The following is a 15,780-nucleotide window of genomic DNA, read 5'->3' as shown; positions in this document are numbered from 1 at the left end:
ACTTCAGAAAAAGCAAGAGGGTAGGAAAAAAGAGAAAAGGAAAAAGTGAGATAGTCTTTAGAAGAAGGTGGAGTGGTAACTGTCATTGATATTTACAGTTCGACTCACACACCCCAGGGCCCAGAGTCCAGGTGGCCCTTAAACAGCCTATAGTGTGTACACAAGTATGTGTGTGTGTGTGTGTGTGTGTGTTTGAGAGACGGGGTGGTGTGACAGAGTATAACAGAAGTGTGTGTGTGTGTGTGTGTGTGTGTGTGTGTGTGTGTGTGTGTGTCAAACGAGGCCTCTCTGATTCATGTGCCTGAATTTTGAAACACTACAAGGACTTTGTAGAGACTTGAATACCCCCTGGGCAAAGTACAGAACACACACTTCACTCAATCCTTCTCATCAGATCAGACCTGTTTTAGATCTTTTTCACACACACATACACACACTTTCACACACGCTGCACTTGACACCTAAAGTGAGCTTTTAAAGGGCAGAGAAATTGTCCAAACAGACCATAATCTTTTAATGACTCAAAGTATAATAAATGGCAACCTAATAAATCTTTGCAGTTTGCTGTTTGTTGTATTAAGGCTTAGAGAGCTTTAATATTTTGAACAAAAACTATATAGAAATATTTTGTTTGATTCACCGTCACAGTTAATACTTGGATATATATAGTCTATATCAGTTCATTTTGTCTTTGAAGAAGGTAGAATGAATGAGTTGGTTAACAGTAATTATTTGAAATAGGCTGGCAAAACATCTCATAGATAGCGTAAGCTTCTATTCTGTATGAATATTTCAGATCAAAGTCAACATGAAGTTGAACTTAAAATACCAAATTGAATTCTGAGTGTGAATTTATTTATAAAACAAGCACATTAAGAATGAAGACAGATCAAAAGACACCTGAGGATCTGGGCGTGTGTACTTCTAGGGGAAACAAACTGCTTTTTACGAAAGCAGTAATTAGATCATTTAATAAGTAAGCATTTGATTCTTTAAAGGTATTTCTCATTTCATAACACAAATCACATCAAACCGAATCAAACACACACATCGGGGAAAAGAGAAGCTTATAGGACATGATAGGGCATGTAATGAGAGTGATTTCCTTTTTTGTTGCATGTTATAGTTTTCCTTCAACTGTGCAACGCCTGAAGGTCAGCCTCACCTGTCTATGCAAATGTGCTCTGTGGAGTCAAGCTAATGACAGAAGCGATTAGATTACTAAAGGGCGTAATGTTTAATATACTTCTGTTTTCTCTAGACAAACAACCTTAAGGTTCACTGTGTGTGTTTTATGAACTTGCGTTTCTCAGGTCAATCCAGTATTAAAGTATTAACACCATAAAATTGAGTCACTAATTTTGATGTGCTAAGGAGGCACATGGCACACAAAAAAGAGATTTCCATCAAACAAAACATTGATGAACACAGATATACAGACAGACAGACAGACAGACAGACAGGTAGGCAGGTAGGTAGGTATATAGATAGATAGATAGATAGATAGATAGATAGATAGATAGATAGATAGATAGATAGATAGATAGATAGATGTACAATTAATACCTGAGATGTCAAGACTTGACTTGACTTGATATCTTTAATGTTGATGTGGTAAAAAAAAATTAGCATTAAGAAAATTTATATGTGATTGCTGGTAACAGACTTTTTGAGCGATCTACTCTGCAACAGCAAAAACAGCACTGTTAAATCAAAGGCAACACTTCAAAAATGACCCAATTTGATGTTACAAATGAAACCGAGATAGAAAAAAAGCCAAACCTGGAGACCAAAACAAACAAACTTTAAAGCCCTTGCTTCAGTATTGTTTATCAATGAAACATGGAAGTGAATAGATTAATTTTAATAAGATCGGAATATAAAAGCCAGAGCATTTTTAAAAAGAGTATAAAGGTCCTAAATTACACATTTCTTCAAAATCTTTGATGTCATTTGTAATAAAGGTATATATATAATCTACTTACTTCTCAATAGCCATTGTGAGAATAACAGGTCTGAGTGTGGTTGATCTAACTAACCCTTTTCTATTCAAAAACATAAAAGCTGAGGCCCAAAGTACATCAGAGATGAGGCTGAGGCCTGAGATTGGGTCTCAAGTAAGTATTTCCTCTGTTATGATGTTTGTATAAGAATTAGGAACATGGCAAGATTATTACATGCTGCTTCAAAATTTTTAACCCAATGGATTAATTCTACGTATTTCTGCAACCTTAAAGGAATAGTTCACCCAAAAATGTAAATTCTGTCATAATTTACACCCACGTTGTTCCAAACCTGTATGAAATTTCTTTATTAACACAAAAGAAAATGTTAAAAAATATTAATAATGAAAAAAACAAAAACACATCTAATAAAATACAATGTGGTTCAGTGTTGTTGTTGACTTTCATTGTGGACTTCTTTTGTGTTCAGTAGAAGAATGAAAGTCATACAGGTTTGGTGAGTAAATGAGAATTTTCATTTTCGGGTAAAATATTCCTTTAAGGTTTTGAGTGTTTTAGCTTAGGGATGTTTGATGAGGTATGACTGATGAAGAATATTAATTGAATCTCTCTAGTGATTCCCAGCAGACGTATCTTTAAAATTAGAATAGAGCATGACAGAATGCTTCATGAAGTAAAAACTTTTCAAACTCAACACAAATAATAAAAGCATTTGCTTTTCATTTCAAACATTTAAAACTAAAATGTTTTATTTATTCTTATAAAATATGAACCTTTAGAAATATACACAAATGTATAGGACATTAAAAAGAGCTTGGTATAACAAAACAAACCAGGGGCATGAACTCACTGTACAAAACAACTCAAATAACAAGTTTTTCTCTTTGTGTTGGCAATATTTAGTGCTTAAAGATTTACTTTGTTCCATGAAAAGGCCTAAAAATAGGCAGTTCATTCTCTGCCGAGGCCTTTTTGAGCAGCTGCACTCCAATGTCAATGCAGTTGTGTATGACACGGCCTTCATTTCCATAGAAAAGCCACACGACTATGCCATGGAGGAGCCGCTTTTCCCCGAGCCATTCACACCCATTGTTTGTCGAGTCCTTTCATTGTCTTTAATCACAGCCCTACAGTTTCAGAGTCCCTTTCTCTGTCACTAAGGGAAACAACTATTGCACATGACAAGATACAGGCATCCCAATGACAGCAATAGGGACTTGCTCCCTTTTTCTTTGTTTCACAAAACGGTCCCCAAAGTCCGCAAAGTTTAAGATGTAGTTCAAGCACTAAGAACTAAAAAAACCTGTTGGGGATGTTGCATCTGAAGTTTGCATAAAATAAATATGAGCATTGTTGTGTTCTTTGCTAGCTTGTCTCTTTATAAAGCAGTTGGTTTAAGTCCAGCAATTATTTCTTGGCCATTCGTGTGTGTATAGAGGCCCAGCTCATACACAAGTTGCAGGAGGACCTGCTGGTTCGTACTTGGTTTTATGTCCTTTCAGTGCAGGATGAGGCTTGAGGTAAGGTCCACTTCCTGTGAAAACACATGCAGCCTTCCTCCTCGTCTTCTTCTTAAGTTTGCGGCTGAAAACGTTTTGCCAAGACTGCAGCGTTTTGGAGGTCCAGATCCACATGCCGCTGGTGATGCCCACCACCAGCAACATGAAAATCTTAACCATAAAGATCTCCACGGCTGGGATGGAGCTCTTCATCACGCACTCCTCACCGCTCTTACTGTCCTCAGAGCACTTTTGCTCTCCTGCTAGAATCTTCCAATAATCCATGTTGAGACGCTCGTAAAAATAGCAGGCGATGACGCAAGTGGCAGGGACCGTGTAGAGCACAGAGAAGACGCCAATCCTAACCATCAGCTTCTCCAGCTTATCCGTATTCTCTCCTTCAGTTTTCATGACCTTACGGATGTGAAAGAGTGCCACAAACCCTGAGAGCAGAAAAGAAGTGCCAATGATGAGGTAGCAAGAGAGGGGTATAAGAACAAACCCTGTCAAGGCTTTGACATCCATGCTGCCCACATAGCAGACCCCTGTGAGCTCATCTCCTGCCACCTTCCTCATAACCAGGATCATGATGGTCTTAATAGCTGGTATAGCCCATGCTGCCAGATGGAAGTAGCTGCTGTTGGCTTCAATGGCCTCGTGACCCCATTTTTTCCCAGCTGCGAGGAACCATGTGAGAGTAAGAATGACCCACCACAGGGAACTGGCCATTCCGAAGTAGTAAAGAATGAGGAAGACTATAGTGCAGCCAGTGCTTTCCAAGCCTTCCTGGATGATGTACTGAACACCGCTGTCACGGTCACAGGCCACGTTTTCCACCCCCACAAAAAGTCTTATAAGAAAGCCCACTGAGTAGACGCAGTAGGACATTGACAGGAAGATGATGGGCCGCTCAGGGTACTTGAAGCGCTGTGGATCGATGAGGAAGGTGAGGACGGTAAAGGCACTGGAGATGAAGCACAGGATGGACCAGATGGCAATCCACACCATGGAGAAGCGCTTGTCACCCTGGCTCCAGTACACGTCGACGTTGGAGTAACACTTGGGGGCACAGGACTCACTCTTCTGTACGTAATGAAACTTTCCAGGGTTGCTACATGTTGTCTTACCGACCCTCTCCTTAATAGGCAGTTCTTGGCTGTTCCCTGGCCGAGGGGGTCGGGAGTCTGGCGGCTGAGTGTGGGATCCCTTTGGGGGCTCGTCTGTGCCGTTGTTAGGTGCCTCCATACAGAGATAATTGGGGTCATTTTTATTTGGCAGTTTGGAACAGTCCAGTGACTCAGGCCAGTGGAAGTTAAACTGCTCCATGATGGGAGAACACTTCTGCCTTGCCTGCTCGCACATTACTCGGCACGCTGGGATGGGTGTGGATACCTGCTCCGTGCACATGGGAGCATAGAGCGAGCACAAGAAAAACTTCAGATGGCTGTGGCAGCCGAACTCAATCAGCGGAGCGAACTCATGCAGCTTTATAGCTGCCTCACTTTGATCTTCATGTCCCATTAAGTTCGGCATAACTGTCAAGTTGTAGCCAATGTCCTTACAGAGTGGAATAGCAATCTCCTGGCATCTTCCTTCGCCCGGCCGGTCTGGGTCGATGGAACTGATAGCGGAACAAAATCCGGCCACGCACAGCAGCACAAAGCTAAGTCCAACATTTGCGGCAAACATTGTCTTTCAATATGAACTCATGTAGTGGGGATTATTCTTTAAAAAAAAAAAAGCTTTATATTTTTTTCTATAAAAGTTGCTTCATTGTCACTCTTCGTAATTGTAGCGGAAAAAAGTTATTGTATCCCAAAAATTAGAAGGGTGATGTTGAATTAGTACAAAAGGAGACGTTTTCCTTTGCAAATCAATCAAACTGAGTCAGATTCCAAACAGTTCAGTTCAAAACTATGTCAAAAAAATCTTTAGATAGATGAGAAATATTAGAAAGCTTTCACCATACTGAGAGGTTTCATGCAGTTTTTTTGTTCAATTTCCAGTTCACAGATGATAATTCCTTCTTCTAAAGCTCTTATGGTCCTCTCCTGTGAGATAATGTTGACGGTCTGTTTCTCTCACGAAAGTACACTTACTTTTCAACTCGCTCTCGCGCTACTTTCCTCATTCATCCTCCGCAAAGTGTATCCAAACTGACCAAACTGAAGGCACGGCGTCGTTTTATCGCAGTCATCTGAAAATGAATGAACGAATCCGCTTGGTAAACGTGTGAATATGCACTTCAGCTCGTCTCCAGACACTCCGTTTATCCGTCAAGAGTTGTTCGCTGCTTCGCACTCTGTCTGTGTCTGAGCTCCTCCGCCACCGTCCTGAACTAACCTGCCAAAAGATCCGCCTTCAAAGACAGCTGTTTTACATAAGAAAGCCCAAACTGACACACTGATTATCCTTAAACCGTGCGGAACTGACTGTGTAGACCTCAAATCCTCGTCACCACTTTACCACAGGATCACAGTAAATTACTCACTGGCCATTTGTTGTTGTTGTTGTTTTCTCCCTCAGACGAAATCCCTCTGATGATTTACGAAACACTTTTCGGCGCAAGTCAGCGATAAATCTCTCGCAGAGGGCGACCAAAAGGATTCAGAGGCTTTCCAGTCGAGATGTGTCCCCTTTCTCTCTACAACTGACGATTTTCACGCTCCGACCATTGTGGGAAGAGAGTGAAGAGAAGGGAGAGTTTTTATTCCTTGAAATTCCCCTCGCTTTTTATTGTTGACTGAACTAGAACTGATGGTTGAAGTCTCTCACCCCACACAAAAATGAAACCATGTGGCTTTTAGAACATTATTAATAAATAAAATAAGTTAGTCATTAGTGATCAGAAACTTTTGCTAATCTTCACCAAGGCAAACTTAAAATGCTGCCCTTTACATCTGTATATAGCTACGTTAGTTTTGACGTTCTCTCTGGAATATCTCATGAAGTTTTGATTTACTAATTTATTTAGAATGGTGGCTTTTAATTAATGAGTAAAATAAAGTCTGTGATAAATATTAGAGACTTTGACACTGTTCAACAACATAAATCACACATTATGTGAGTTTTGAAACCAGATGGGTTTTTGTTTGTATTGCTATATTACTGTAGTTGCTTTATAAGAACTATACAGTGGTTCATCAAGCACCATCATGTTTCAAAATTTGTGGTATAACTGTATGTAGTCTACTTTATGTTAGAACAAAATGAAAATCTCTTAAGAGGAACATTAACCACAGACCTCATTTTATTCATAAATCAAAAATGTAAGACTACCAACATGTTTTGTGTCCTGGACACTCCACAGCCTCTTTCTTCTAACATAAACATGAATTTTAATAATGTATTATTTAAGTGTCATTTCAAAATGTCTTGATTGTCACAAATGAACGATTCACTACAATGCTCATGTAAAGACTGTGTTGTTCCAGAAATCAATGATTGCTTTTATAAATCATCTGCCCTTTTCAAAGCTTTAAATGAATATGTAAAATTCTCTTCTCAACATACAAACATTGAACAAGTGGCCTTGTATGCAGAAGTGGGTGTGTAATAACATAAAAGACATTCTTAACATATGCTATGGCAGTTTCCATTCTTCACCCTCTGCTCTCGATCATAAATAGGCTACTTGCATGCATAAGATAAAAATGCCTTAAGGATGAATTCTTAGACAAAGGGCTTTTCAGTCTTGTTTTAGTGAATTCATCTTTGACTCATACTGGCGCTAAGGGCTGGCAAGCTAGGCCTAGTATTAGCCTAACTCTCAGGGCTGTAACCATGGCACACTCCTTTGGGGCATATATGCATGCCAACTCCTATAGCTCGCTGCATGTGTGAAAATATTGGTATTGTTGAGGTGACATGTCAGAGTTCAACTGCCATTATGTAAGCAGGATGAAGGTTCATGCTCTGTCAGCTTTTTTCAGTAAAATAAAACACTTAACATTGTTAATGAAGAAGAAGTGTGCTCCATGTTACATCTATGTCAACTCAAAAAGATGGTGAAAAATCTTTGGATGAGCTAGCTGTTGTTGGTAAGCCTCATGTGGCAGCTGTGAGAGGGCCTCACGGAGCAAGAGATACCAGATAGCTGTGTACTCTCTCATGTTACCCAGTAAAAATGTGATTTATCCATGTAACACCTGACTACAGTGGTTTTCTGGAGATCTTCGTCAGAACACTCTAAGAGCTTTTTATGACAGCTTATAAAGCGCTTTTTAACAGCTAAGACATCGACCCTATAGTGTGAGACAATTTACAAGACTCGGTCACTTTAATAACTACTGATACGCCTCAGAGACCTTAAAAACTTGAAGCTATACTGAGCACTTAACATTCAAATTGGTTATTTGGTCAGTAATTTGAATCATGGTTTAAATGACTCTTGAAATTTGGTATTGTGGTACTGCTATATAAATTGCTCATCTTTTTTCTCAAGTCTCGTTTGTTAACATAAGCGCATTATACAAATTATTATACGCATTATGCAATAGTATTTGTTCAGTTTGGATGTCAAAATCTAAAAAGACAGGTTTTGTTTAAACAATTTATGACATTTACTTGCTATTATTTAGCTTAGGCAACAGAGCATCGCACTACATAAACTAAGGTCATGGGTTTGTTTCTTAGGGAATGCATGAACTAATAAAATGTACACCATGAATTGAAGTATTCTGTATATTGCCTTGCTTCAAAGTGTCTACAAAATTTAAAATTAAATAGTTGACCTTGTACATTTGTTGGACTATTATAATCTGTGTAAGATTGTGCATGTAAACCCTGTTGAAAAAAAAAAAAAAAAAACAGCATATGCTGTTTGGAGATGTTTTGAAGCATCCCAGCTGGTTTGAGCTGTTTATGCTGGTCCTTAGTTGGTCATGAACTGGTTTAAGTTGGTCCTGAGCTGGTTATAAGCTGGTCCTGAGCTGGAGCTAGTTGCTTAGGACCAGCACTTGACCAGTTTAAACCAGCTCATGACCAACTAAGGACCAGCTTAAACAAGCTCAAACCAGCTGCCATGCTTCAAAACATACCTAACCAGCATATGCTGTTTTTTTCAACAGTGAACACTCTATTTTAGTCCAAATTCAGCCTAAAACCCTGCTGAAAAAAAAAAAAAAACTTGAGCAGGTTGGCTGATTTAAAAACCTCAAAAACCTCTCTAAAACTAGCCTAACAAGTCTGACAATACTGGAAGACCATCTAACACCAGTAAACCAGCTTAGGCTGGTTTAATAAAAGGACTGTTTCATTCATAAAATGTCGGTTTGACCTGTCGTTTAACCCCAGAGTTATTAATAAGGATGATCACATGTACATACATATCATTTTTCCTTGCTTTGATATGTAAACACCTTTTCATCGCTTTTGCTAATAACGAAGCCTTTCAGGATGTGTAACATATCACAGCGCTGTATGAAGCACACAGACAGCCTCATTAGCTCACTGATCGACGCTTCTAAAACATACATATAGTACTGAGATGGCATTTAAATGGGATGCGCATTCAGTCTCAGTTGATTTGTTCCCACTTTATTTTACACGTTTCTGTTCTGTGATTGTTTTGCAGGCAGTGAGGATATCGCTTTGAAGAATGGTAAAAGAACAGAGCGGAGAATCATGACCATTCAATCTTTATCATCAGTAGCCTTGGCAGCTCCTACTTTCCCTTTCATGTTTTGTGTTTGTTTATTTCTGCGTCTAGCATCCACCACCCTCACCGTTTCATACTTAGTCCATTTTACAGTTATCCTTTATACCCACACACACACACACCCACTCACACACACACACACACACACACACACATGAACTTTATCTCTTCCAAAGCACAGCAGCAGCAGCTCGCTGGGTTCCATCTTGGTTGAAATCAGAAAGTGTGAGATAATTCTGTAACTAATAAAGAGAAGGGAGGCCCTTTGATGGCTCAGACTGAAAAGATATTTCATGTTTTTTGTGTGTGAGGGATTGGGGAGATGTGTGATTCTATGGAGCCTGCGCGCTCCCCTGCTGTTCCTCTCTGCCTAGAAGCTGGCCCCCCTCTGGCTAATGTTATGGAGAAAGGAAGGCATTTTAGGGCTGTCTCCCCCCTCTCTTAGCCCCCCTTTTTTCTTTTGTTCCCCTTTGAAGAATGACTTTAGACATTTTATTTACATATTTAACCATGGATGAAAGAAAAGAGGGTTGCGAGAAAGAAAGCTCCCCGGGCTCTAGTGGGAATTTTGATAAGTTTAAATGAATGGAAATCTTATTAGTTATTTTTTTTCTAACAGTCAAAGCTTATGTTTTTGGTGACGTTTTACATGCCAAGAATGTGGTACAACAGGAGAGGCCTACATCTAAGACGAGGTGGACATGAAGGTCGCCCACAACCACCTCATCCTCTTCAACAAAACGCCTTTTTCCTCACTGATCCTCCTACAGTTGTCAACTGCAAAGTCAAAGTGAATCTTTGTGCACTTCAAAACGTGCATTGGTGGGGGGGAAAGCAAGTATCAGCTTGAATTCGTAGAGCTTATTTTTATATTGCAGTATGTGTGTGGTTTGAAGAGTAGGAGCTGCTGGTGGATTTGGGCCCTGAAGGCCATGTTGGCTACAGAAATAGGAGGACCTGTATCTTAATCTTCTTAAGTCTCTGTTCTTCCAATCCGATCTCACGGCAATACGTACGTATTGTATGAGGTGGCTAATTCGTAAAATATGTACGATTTGCAAAAAACGTATGAATTCGTAATTTTTTTTGCAAAATCGTACATATTTTATGCGTTGCCAAATTCGTATGAATTCGTACGAATGACCTACCCCTAACCCCGCCCCTAAACCTACCCGTCACTAGGGTTTAGACAAATCGTATGAATTCATATGAGTGAGGTCGTATGAATTCGTAAGTTTTTTATGAAATCGTACTAATTTTACGAGTTGCCAAATTCGTATGAATTCATACGAATGACCTACCCCTAACCCCGCCCCTAAACCTACCCGTCACTGGGTTTAGACAAATCATATGAATTTGTACGAGTGAGGTCGTATGAATTCGTAATTTTTTTTGTGAAATCGTACGTATTTTACGAGTTGCCAAATTCGTATGAATTTGTATGAATAACCTACCCCTAACCCCGCCCCTAAACCTACCCGTCACTGGGGTTTAGACAAATCGTATGATTTCATATGAGTGAGCTCGTATGAATTCGTAAGTTTTTTGTGAAATTGTACTTATTTTACGAGTCGCCAAATTTGTATGAATTCGTACGAATGACCTACCCCTAACCCCGCCCCTAAACCTACCCGTCACTGGGGATTAGACAAATCGTATGAATTCATACGAGTGAGGTCATACAAATTCGTACATTTTTACGAATTAGCCACCTTGTAAAATACGTATGAATTGGTTGTGAGATAGCATTGGTTCTTCTCTCAAACTACAGTATGTACTCTGAAACAGGCCTTGCACTTGTGCTCTGTATTATCAAGTGTATTAGAATAATGATGAATTGTTTCTTATTTTGGGGCAGATTTTCAATTTTATTTTAAAGTATTTATTGGCATGAGAATTTATTGTGGTACTTTACTTGCAAGATAGCTGCAACAAGGCAAAAGGGTGCATTAAATTGACCAACAGTTACAGTAAAGATATTTACAATGTTGCAAAAGATTTCTATAAAAAAAAAAAAAAAATGCTGTTCTTTTCAACTTTCTATTTATCAAAGAATCCTGAAAAATGTATCACTTTTTCCACAAAAATGTTAAGCAGCACAACTGTTTCAACATTGACAGTAATAAAGACACGGAAGCTAGTGGTTGCAGAAAATTTTGCCATCACAGGAATAAACGTATTACATATTAAATTATTTTGAGTTATAATAATATAACAAAATATTACAGTTTTACTGTACTGAGCATAATGACCCAAAAACATTACAAAAACATTACAAAATTTTTGAAAAGTAATGTACACATGTGATTTATGATTGTTTACATATGCATGCAGTCATAACATACTTTGCCACATATTTAAGTACACTGCTCTTTAAAAGAAGAACCAGCTATTAATATTCTGGGCCTCTAGTCTCTACCCAAAAGTATTAAATTTAAGCCAGATCTTTTTGTGATTGCGTGAGTATGTGCGAAATTCATTCATTCCTGACAGACCAGCAAAGGATGAAAGTTATACAGCGGTGCAGACATGTCTATCCGAGTAAGAATTCAGAATCACAGACTGCAAAATTAATCCCCTCATTGCATATCCCCCTCATTTTCAAAATGCAAAAGGCTGTTTAAAAACTCGCCTCACTTCTCTAAAGGGTCAGATGATTTGAGGAAAGGCTTGTGAGCTCTTCGATTAATAATTTAAGTGCTTGACTACTTCAAAGCCTGCTGTGTTTTATGTACATATGGTTTTAATGGTTCAATAACATATAATTTATTAATAAATCTTAATGTGTCCCTTTATATATCAGCCACATAATCACCCAGGCCTACTTTAAAAACATGAACATATTTTCCATTGTTGTATCTGGGAATTAGCACTGACAACTGAAAAGCGCATAAAAAATTAAAGATGTATATTCTGAATCGTAAACAGGTTTTTTTTGTGATTTATGACAAATGTATATTTTATAACATTCACCACAAACAACATAGAAGTTATATTTTGGCTTAGTTTTCATATTATTTTAATTTATGACATCAAATCCACACTGTAAGATTTTTTTTCACAACTCATAAACTGGATCACATCAGAGATAATCAATAAACAAAGGCCACAGAAACAACATCAAAACACTGCAGTTCTTGCGGTCGGGTTGATTTGTAGGGTTGAGCTGATGGAGAGCTCTGATGTGTGCTGTAAACACAGATGACTTCATGTGTTGTGTTAGTAATAGAAGTGTCAGAAGCTCACTTTGAGAGCCTGTCTTCAGAGCTGCGCTTCGCTCTGACCTCATTCAGCTTTCAAGTGGCCATCTTTTAACTGAACTTAGTCACTTTGAGCATTCACACAAACTCCAGACAGACAAGCCAAACACTAAAATGACATCCTTTACAACCCAATGCTTGCAAAATGTCATTTGCCATTTGATCGTAAATGTGCTTATGAGAGAAAAGAATAAACCTTTAAATGTGGGTAAGTTCTATGTGAGAATCATGGCTTTTTTATGCAAAGGCATTAAATCATTCACTCTGAAACGGTCTCATGTGAAGTAACACTGCAATAAATCAGCAGAAACCCAGCAAAAATATGTTCTAAGAACGTTTTGCAAATGTTTATAGGCAGTGTCGGCGAAAGTTACTTTTAAAATAAATGCATTACAATATTGCGTTACTCCCAAAAAAGTAACTAATTGCGTTACTTTTTATGTGTTACGTTACTTTTGCATTACTTTCTCTCACCTGGGTTGGACTTGCTTATTTGTTTTTTAATAACAACAAAGAATGTATATTTTTGGCAAATGTAAAGGCCGTTTCACACCAAAAGTGAAATGAATAAGCTTCAGGCTGACCACAAATGTGATGTTTAACTAAAGCCATTTTTGCTTATTATGGTTAAATTGGATCATCAAAAGGTCAGCAGCAAAGATTTTAATAAAATGAGATTAAATACATAAAGTATATTTGTTAAATTTAATATATTAAATTATTGCAGGTTTGTGCAATATTCTGATATTGCATTTCACTGTTTTTATTCATTTTGAGGAATACTGACTCTATTTTGTGCAAGTGAGATGAGTAAATGCTCACATTTAGTCTAGAAATTATGTTTTATTAACAAAGTTCGGGAGAAGGAACATTCTAATGATCTACCTAATCAGTATAAGAGGAGGCCTGTAAATATGTAGCTGACTTACCAATGTTCCTCGGCAGATTTCTGCATCCCTCCACCACCCCGTCTCCTCAAACTCACCTGGTTACGTTCCTAACCAAAGATATGGGGGGAGTACTCTGGGTTCGGGCCGAATACAGAGCTTGGAGCCATCTCCTCAGACAGCATGCCAAATATGCATTCTTTTCTGATTATTTGTACGTGTGAACTACAATAACCATCATGTATTTACACAACACCTCTGCACTTACTCTCGATTTCTCTCAACATGGGGACAGGAGAGATGTCAGTCAATAAATGTGAAATCAAACTAACTTGCGTTACATATTTGAAAAAGTAACTGTTGTAAATATAAAATTAATGCGTTACTTTACTAGTTACTTGAAAAAAGTAATCTGATTACGTAACTCAAGTTACTTATGATACGTTTCCCCCTAAACTGTTCATAGGTGCAAACGTTAAAGGTACACTATGTAACTTTTTTCTTCAAAATATACCTGTGTGACTCGTCATATACATAATCAGAGAGAAGTAGCTCCACCTACAATGTTCTGCCTTGGAATTATAAGGTTCTATCTGCACTGTGAGCAGTTTTGAGATATTGAGCTTCAAATTTTTTGCATTCCATACTCCTTTGTAGATAAAACCTTTTTGTTTTCTAAAAAAAAAGTCCCAAAATGTATACAACTTAAAAAAAAAAAACCATCACATTATGTAAATAAGTTATAAGAACATGTAAATAACTCAGGCCCTGTTTACACAAGTGCATTTTTGTTTTAAAATGCATAAGTTTTGCTATGGTTCCACCTGTTGTTTACACTACGCCAACGTTTTTGAACTTTGAAAACGGAGATTTTCGAAAACACTGCAGACCCTGTTATTTTGTGCATGAACGGTCATGTGACGTGTTTCGGTTGTGTAGTGTAGACGAAGATCGTTTTTGAAATGCTGTGGAAACGCCAGTGTAGACAAGGATTGTTTTCATTTTAAAACGCTGTTTTAAAACGAAAATGCAATAGTGTAAATGAGGCCTCAGTTTTGACAAATATCTCAGAACCTTAGAATTCCAAGGTGCAGAATGTTCTTCCACAAGACACATGCAGTTTTGTTTATTAACCACTAGAGCGGCAAAAGTTACATAGTGTACCTTTAAGGAAAATTTTATTTTATTATTTTGCAAACATTATAAAACGTTACTTTTGAATGTTCTCTAAATGCTCTAAAAGAAGTAGTAACATTTAAAAAACATTAGACATACTTTCAAAATGTTTCAGAAAAAAATCAATGAATAAATAACGTTTTTGTGCTAACATTTTAAGAACATTATAAAAGACCAGATAGCTTTGTACAAACATTCTATTAATGTTACTGAAAGAAAGTTTGCTCATAACTTGAGAGAACCATGACAGAATGTTAGCCAACATTCTGAGAATGTTCCCTGTTCACTAGGGAAAAATATTTAGATTTTAGAAGAGTATTTAAGTCCACAATACTTTTGACATAATAAAGTGGCTGAAATGTACCCAGAGTTCTTGTTGGGGCACTTGAGTGTCAGTCACTAATCAGAAGGGACTCTATGTTTCTTGCTCTTGCCCCCCTTTTTGTCGCCTAATCTGTCTGTGTCTGAGTGGCTAGGCTGGAATCAGTAGTCCTGGGAGTTAAGAATGAGGAGGGGTGATGGAAAGAGAGAAGGATGGAAAAAAGAGGATATGGGGACACCCCACTGGTTTTGGCTTAGGAGGACCATTCACACAGAAGACCTTCTTGGGTTATTCCCACAGTACTCTCTTACTGAGCAGACACACATGCACACAAACACACACACATACACACTCCAGTCAAATTAGATTAGGGCCCTCTTCTTTCTCCTTATACTGAAATGCTGGCCTTTTTATTGCCATTGACCCCTGACTTGCCACTCAGATAATCCAGATCTTCTTAACATAAACACATATACACAAAGATTATATGCATTAATGTATTGACTTACAACAAGCTGCACAATTTTAGATTTATACAAAATTCACTGCCACTATTGTGTTCTGGGTGGTTGCCAGGGTGTTGCTATGTTGCTAAGATGTTCTGTGTGTGTGTGCGTGTTTTAAAATATGTTGCTATGTGCATGCTAAGGTTTTAGCTAAAGAAAGGAATTCACTACACTGAACAGATTTTAAAACACTAGGCATCATACACTTGAAGTCTTTGTAAATGATTACAGAGAAAAACTGGGCATCATAAATGACATACACTAAGAGACTTTCAAGTCATTCCAAACACAGCCGTCTCGTTGCTAGGAGACATATGATAAATGACAAATATTAAACATGTTTGATATCCTCTGACTGTTTGGAATCATAGTCTAAAGCTGTAAAATCTGAATCTGTGGCCATCAAACACCATGCAATTTTCTGTGAAATTGGACAGCTCCGACTAGTATTGACTCCTCCAGACTTTAAAGGTGATAGAGAGGATTTTTTCGTCGACTGAGAATCCA

At 38.1% G+C, this 15,780-nt stretch overlaps 1 protein-coding gene across 1 annotated transcript; it reads right to left on the bottom strand.

The window, feature by feature from the left end:
* Positions 1-2,691: 2,691 nt before the first annotated feature.
* fzd10 (frizzled class receptor 10) lies at positions 2,692-5,913 on the bottom strand. The gene has a single exon (XM_048210456.1). The coding sequence runs from the start codon at positions 5,150-5,152 to the stop codon at positions 3,410-3,412; it is 1,743 nt and encodes a 580-aa protein (XP_048066413.1). The 5' UTR covers positions 5,153-5,913; the 3' UTR covers positions 2,692-3,409.
* Positions 5,914-15,780: the final 9,867 nt, after the last annotated feature.

This window comes from Megalobrama amblycephala, linkage group LG12 (assembly GCF_018812025.1).
Source record: "Megalobrama amblycephala isolate DHTTF-2021 linkage group LG12, ASM1881202v1, whole genome shotgun sequence".
In the NCBI taxonomy this organism is placed as follows: Eukaryota; Metazoa; Chordata; class Actinopteri; order Cypriniformes; family Xenocyprididae; genus Megalobrama; species Megalobrama amblycephala.
The sequence above is the reverse complement of the archived record's forward strand: the minus strand, read 5'-3'. Positions and strand labels throughout refer to the sequence as shown.

Coding starts and splice junctions, on each gene's coding strand:
- fzd10 (XM_048210456.1), bottom strand. CDS start 5,152: ATGTTTGCCGCAAATGTTGGACTTAGCTTTGTGCTGCTGTGCGTGGCC.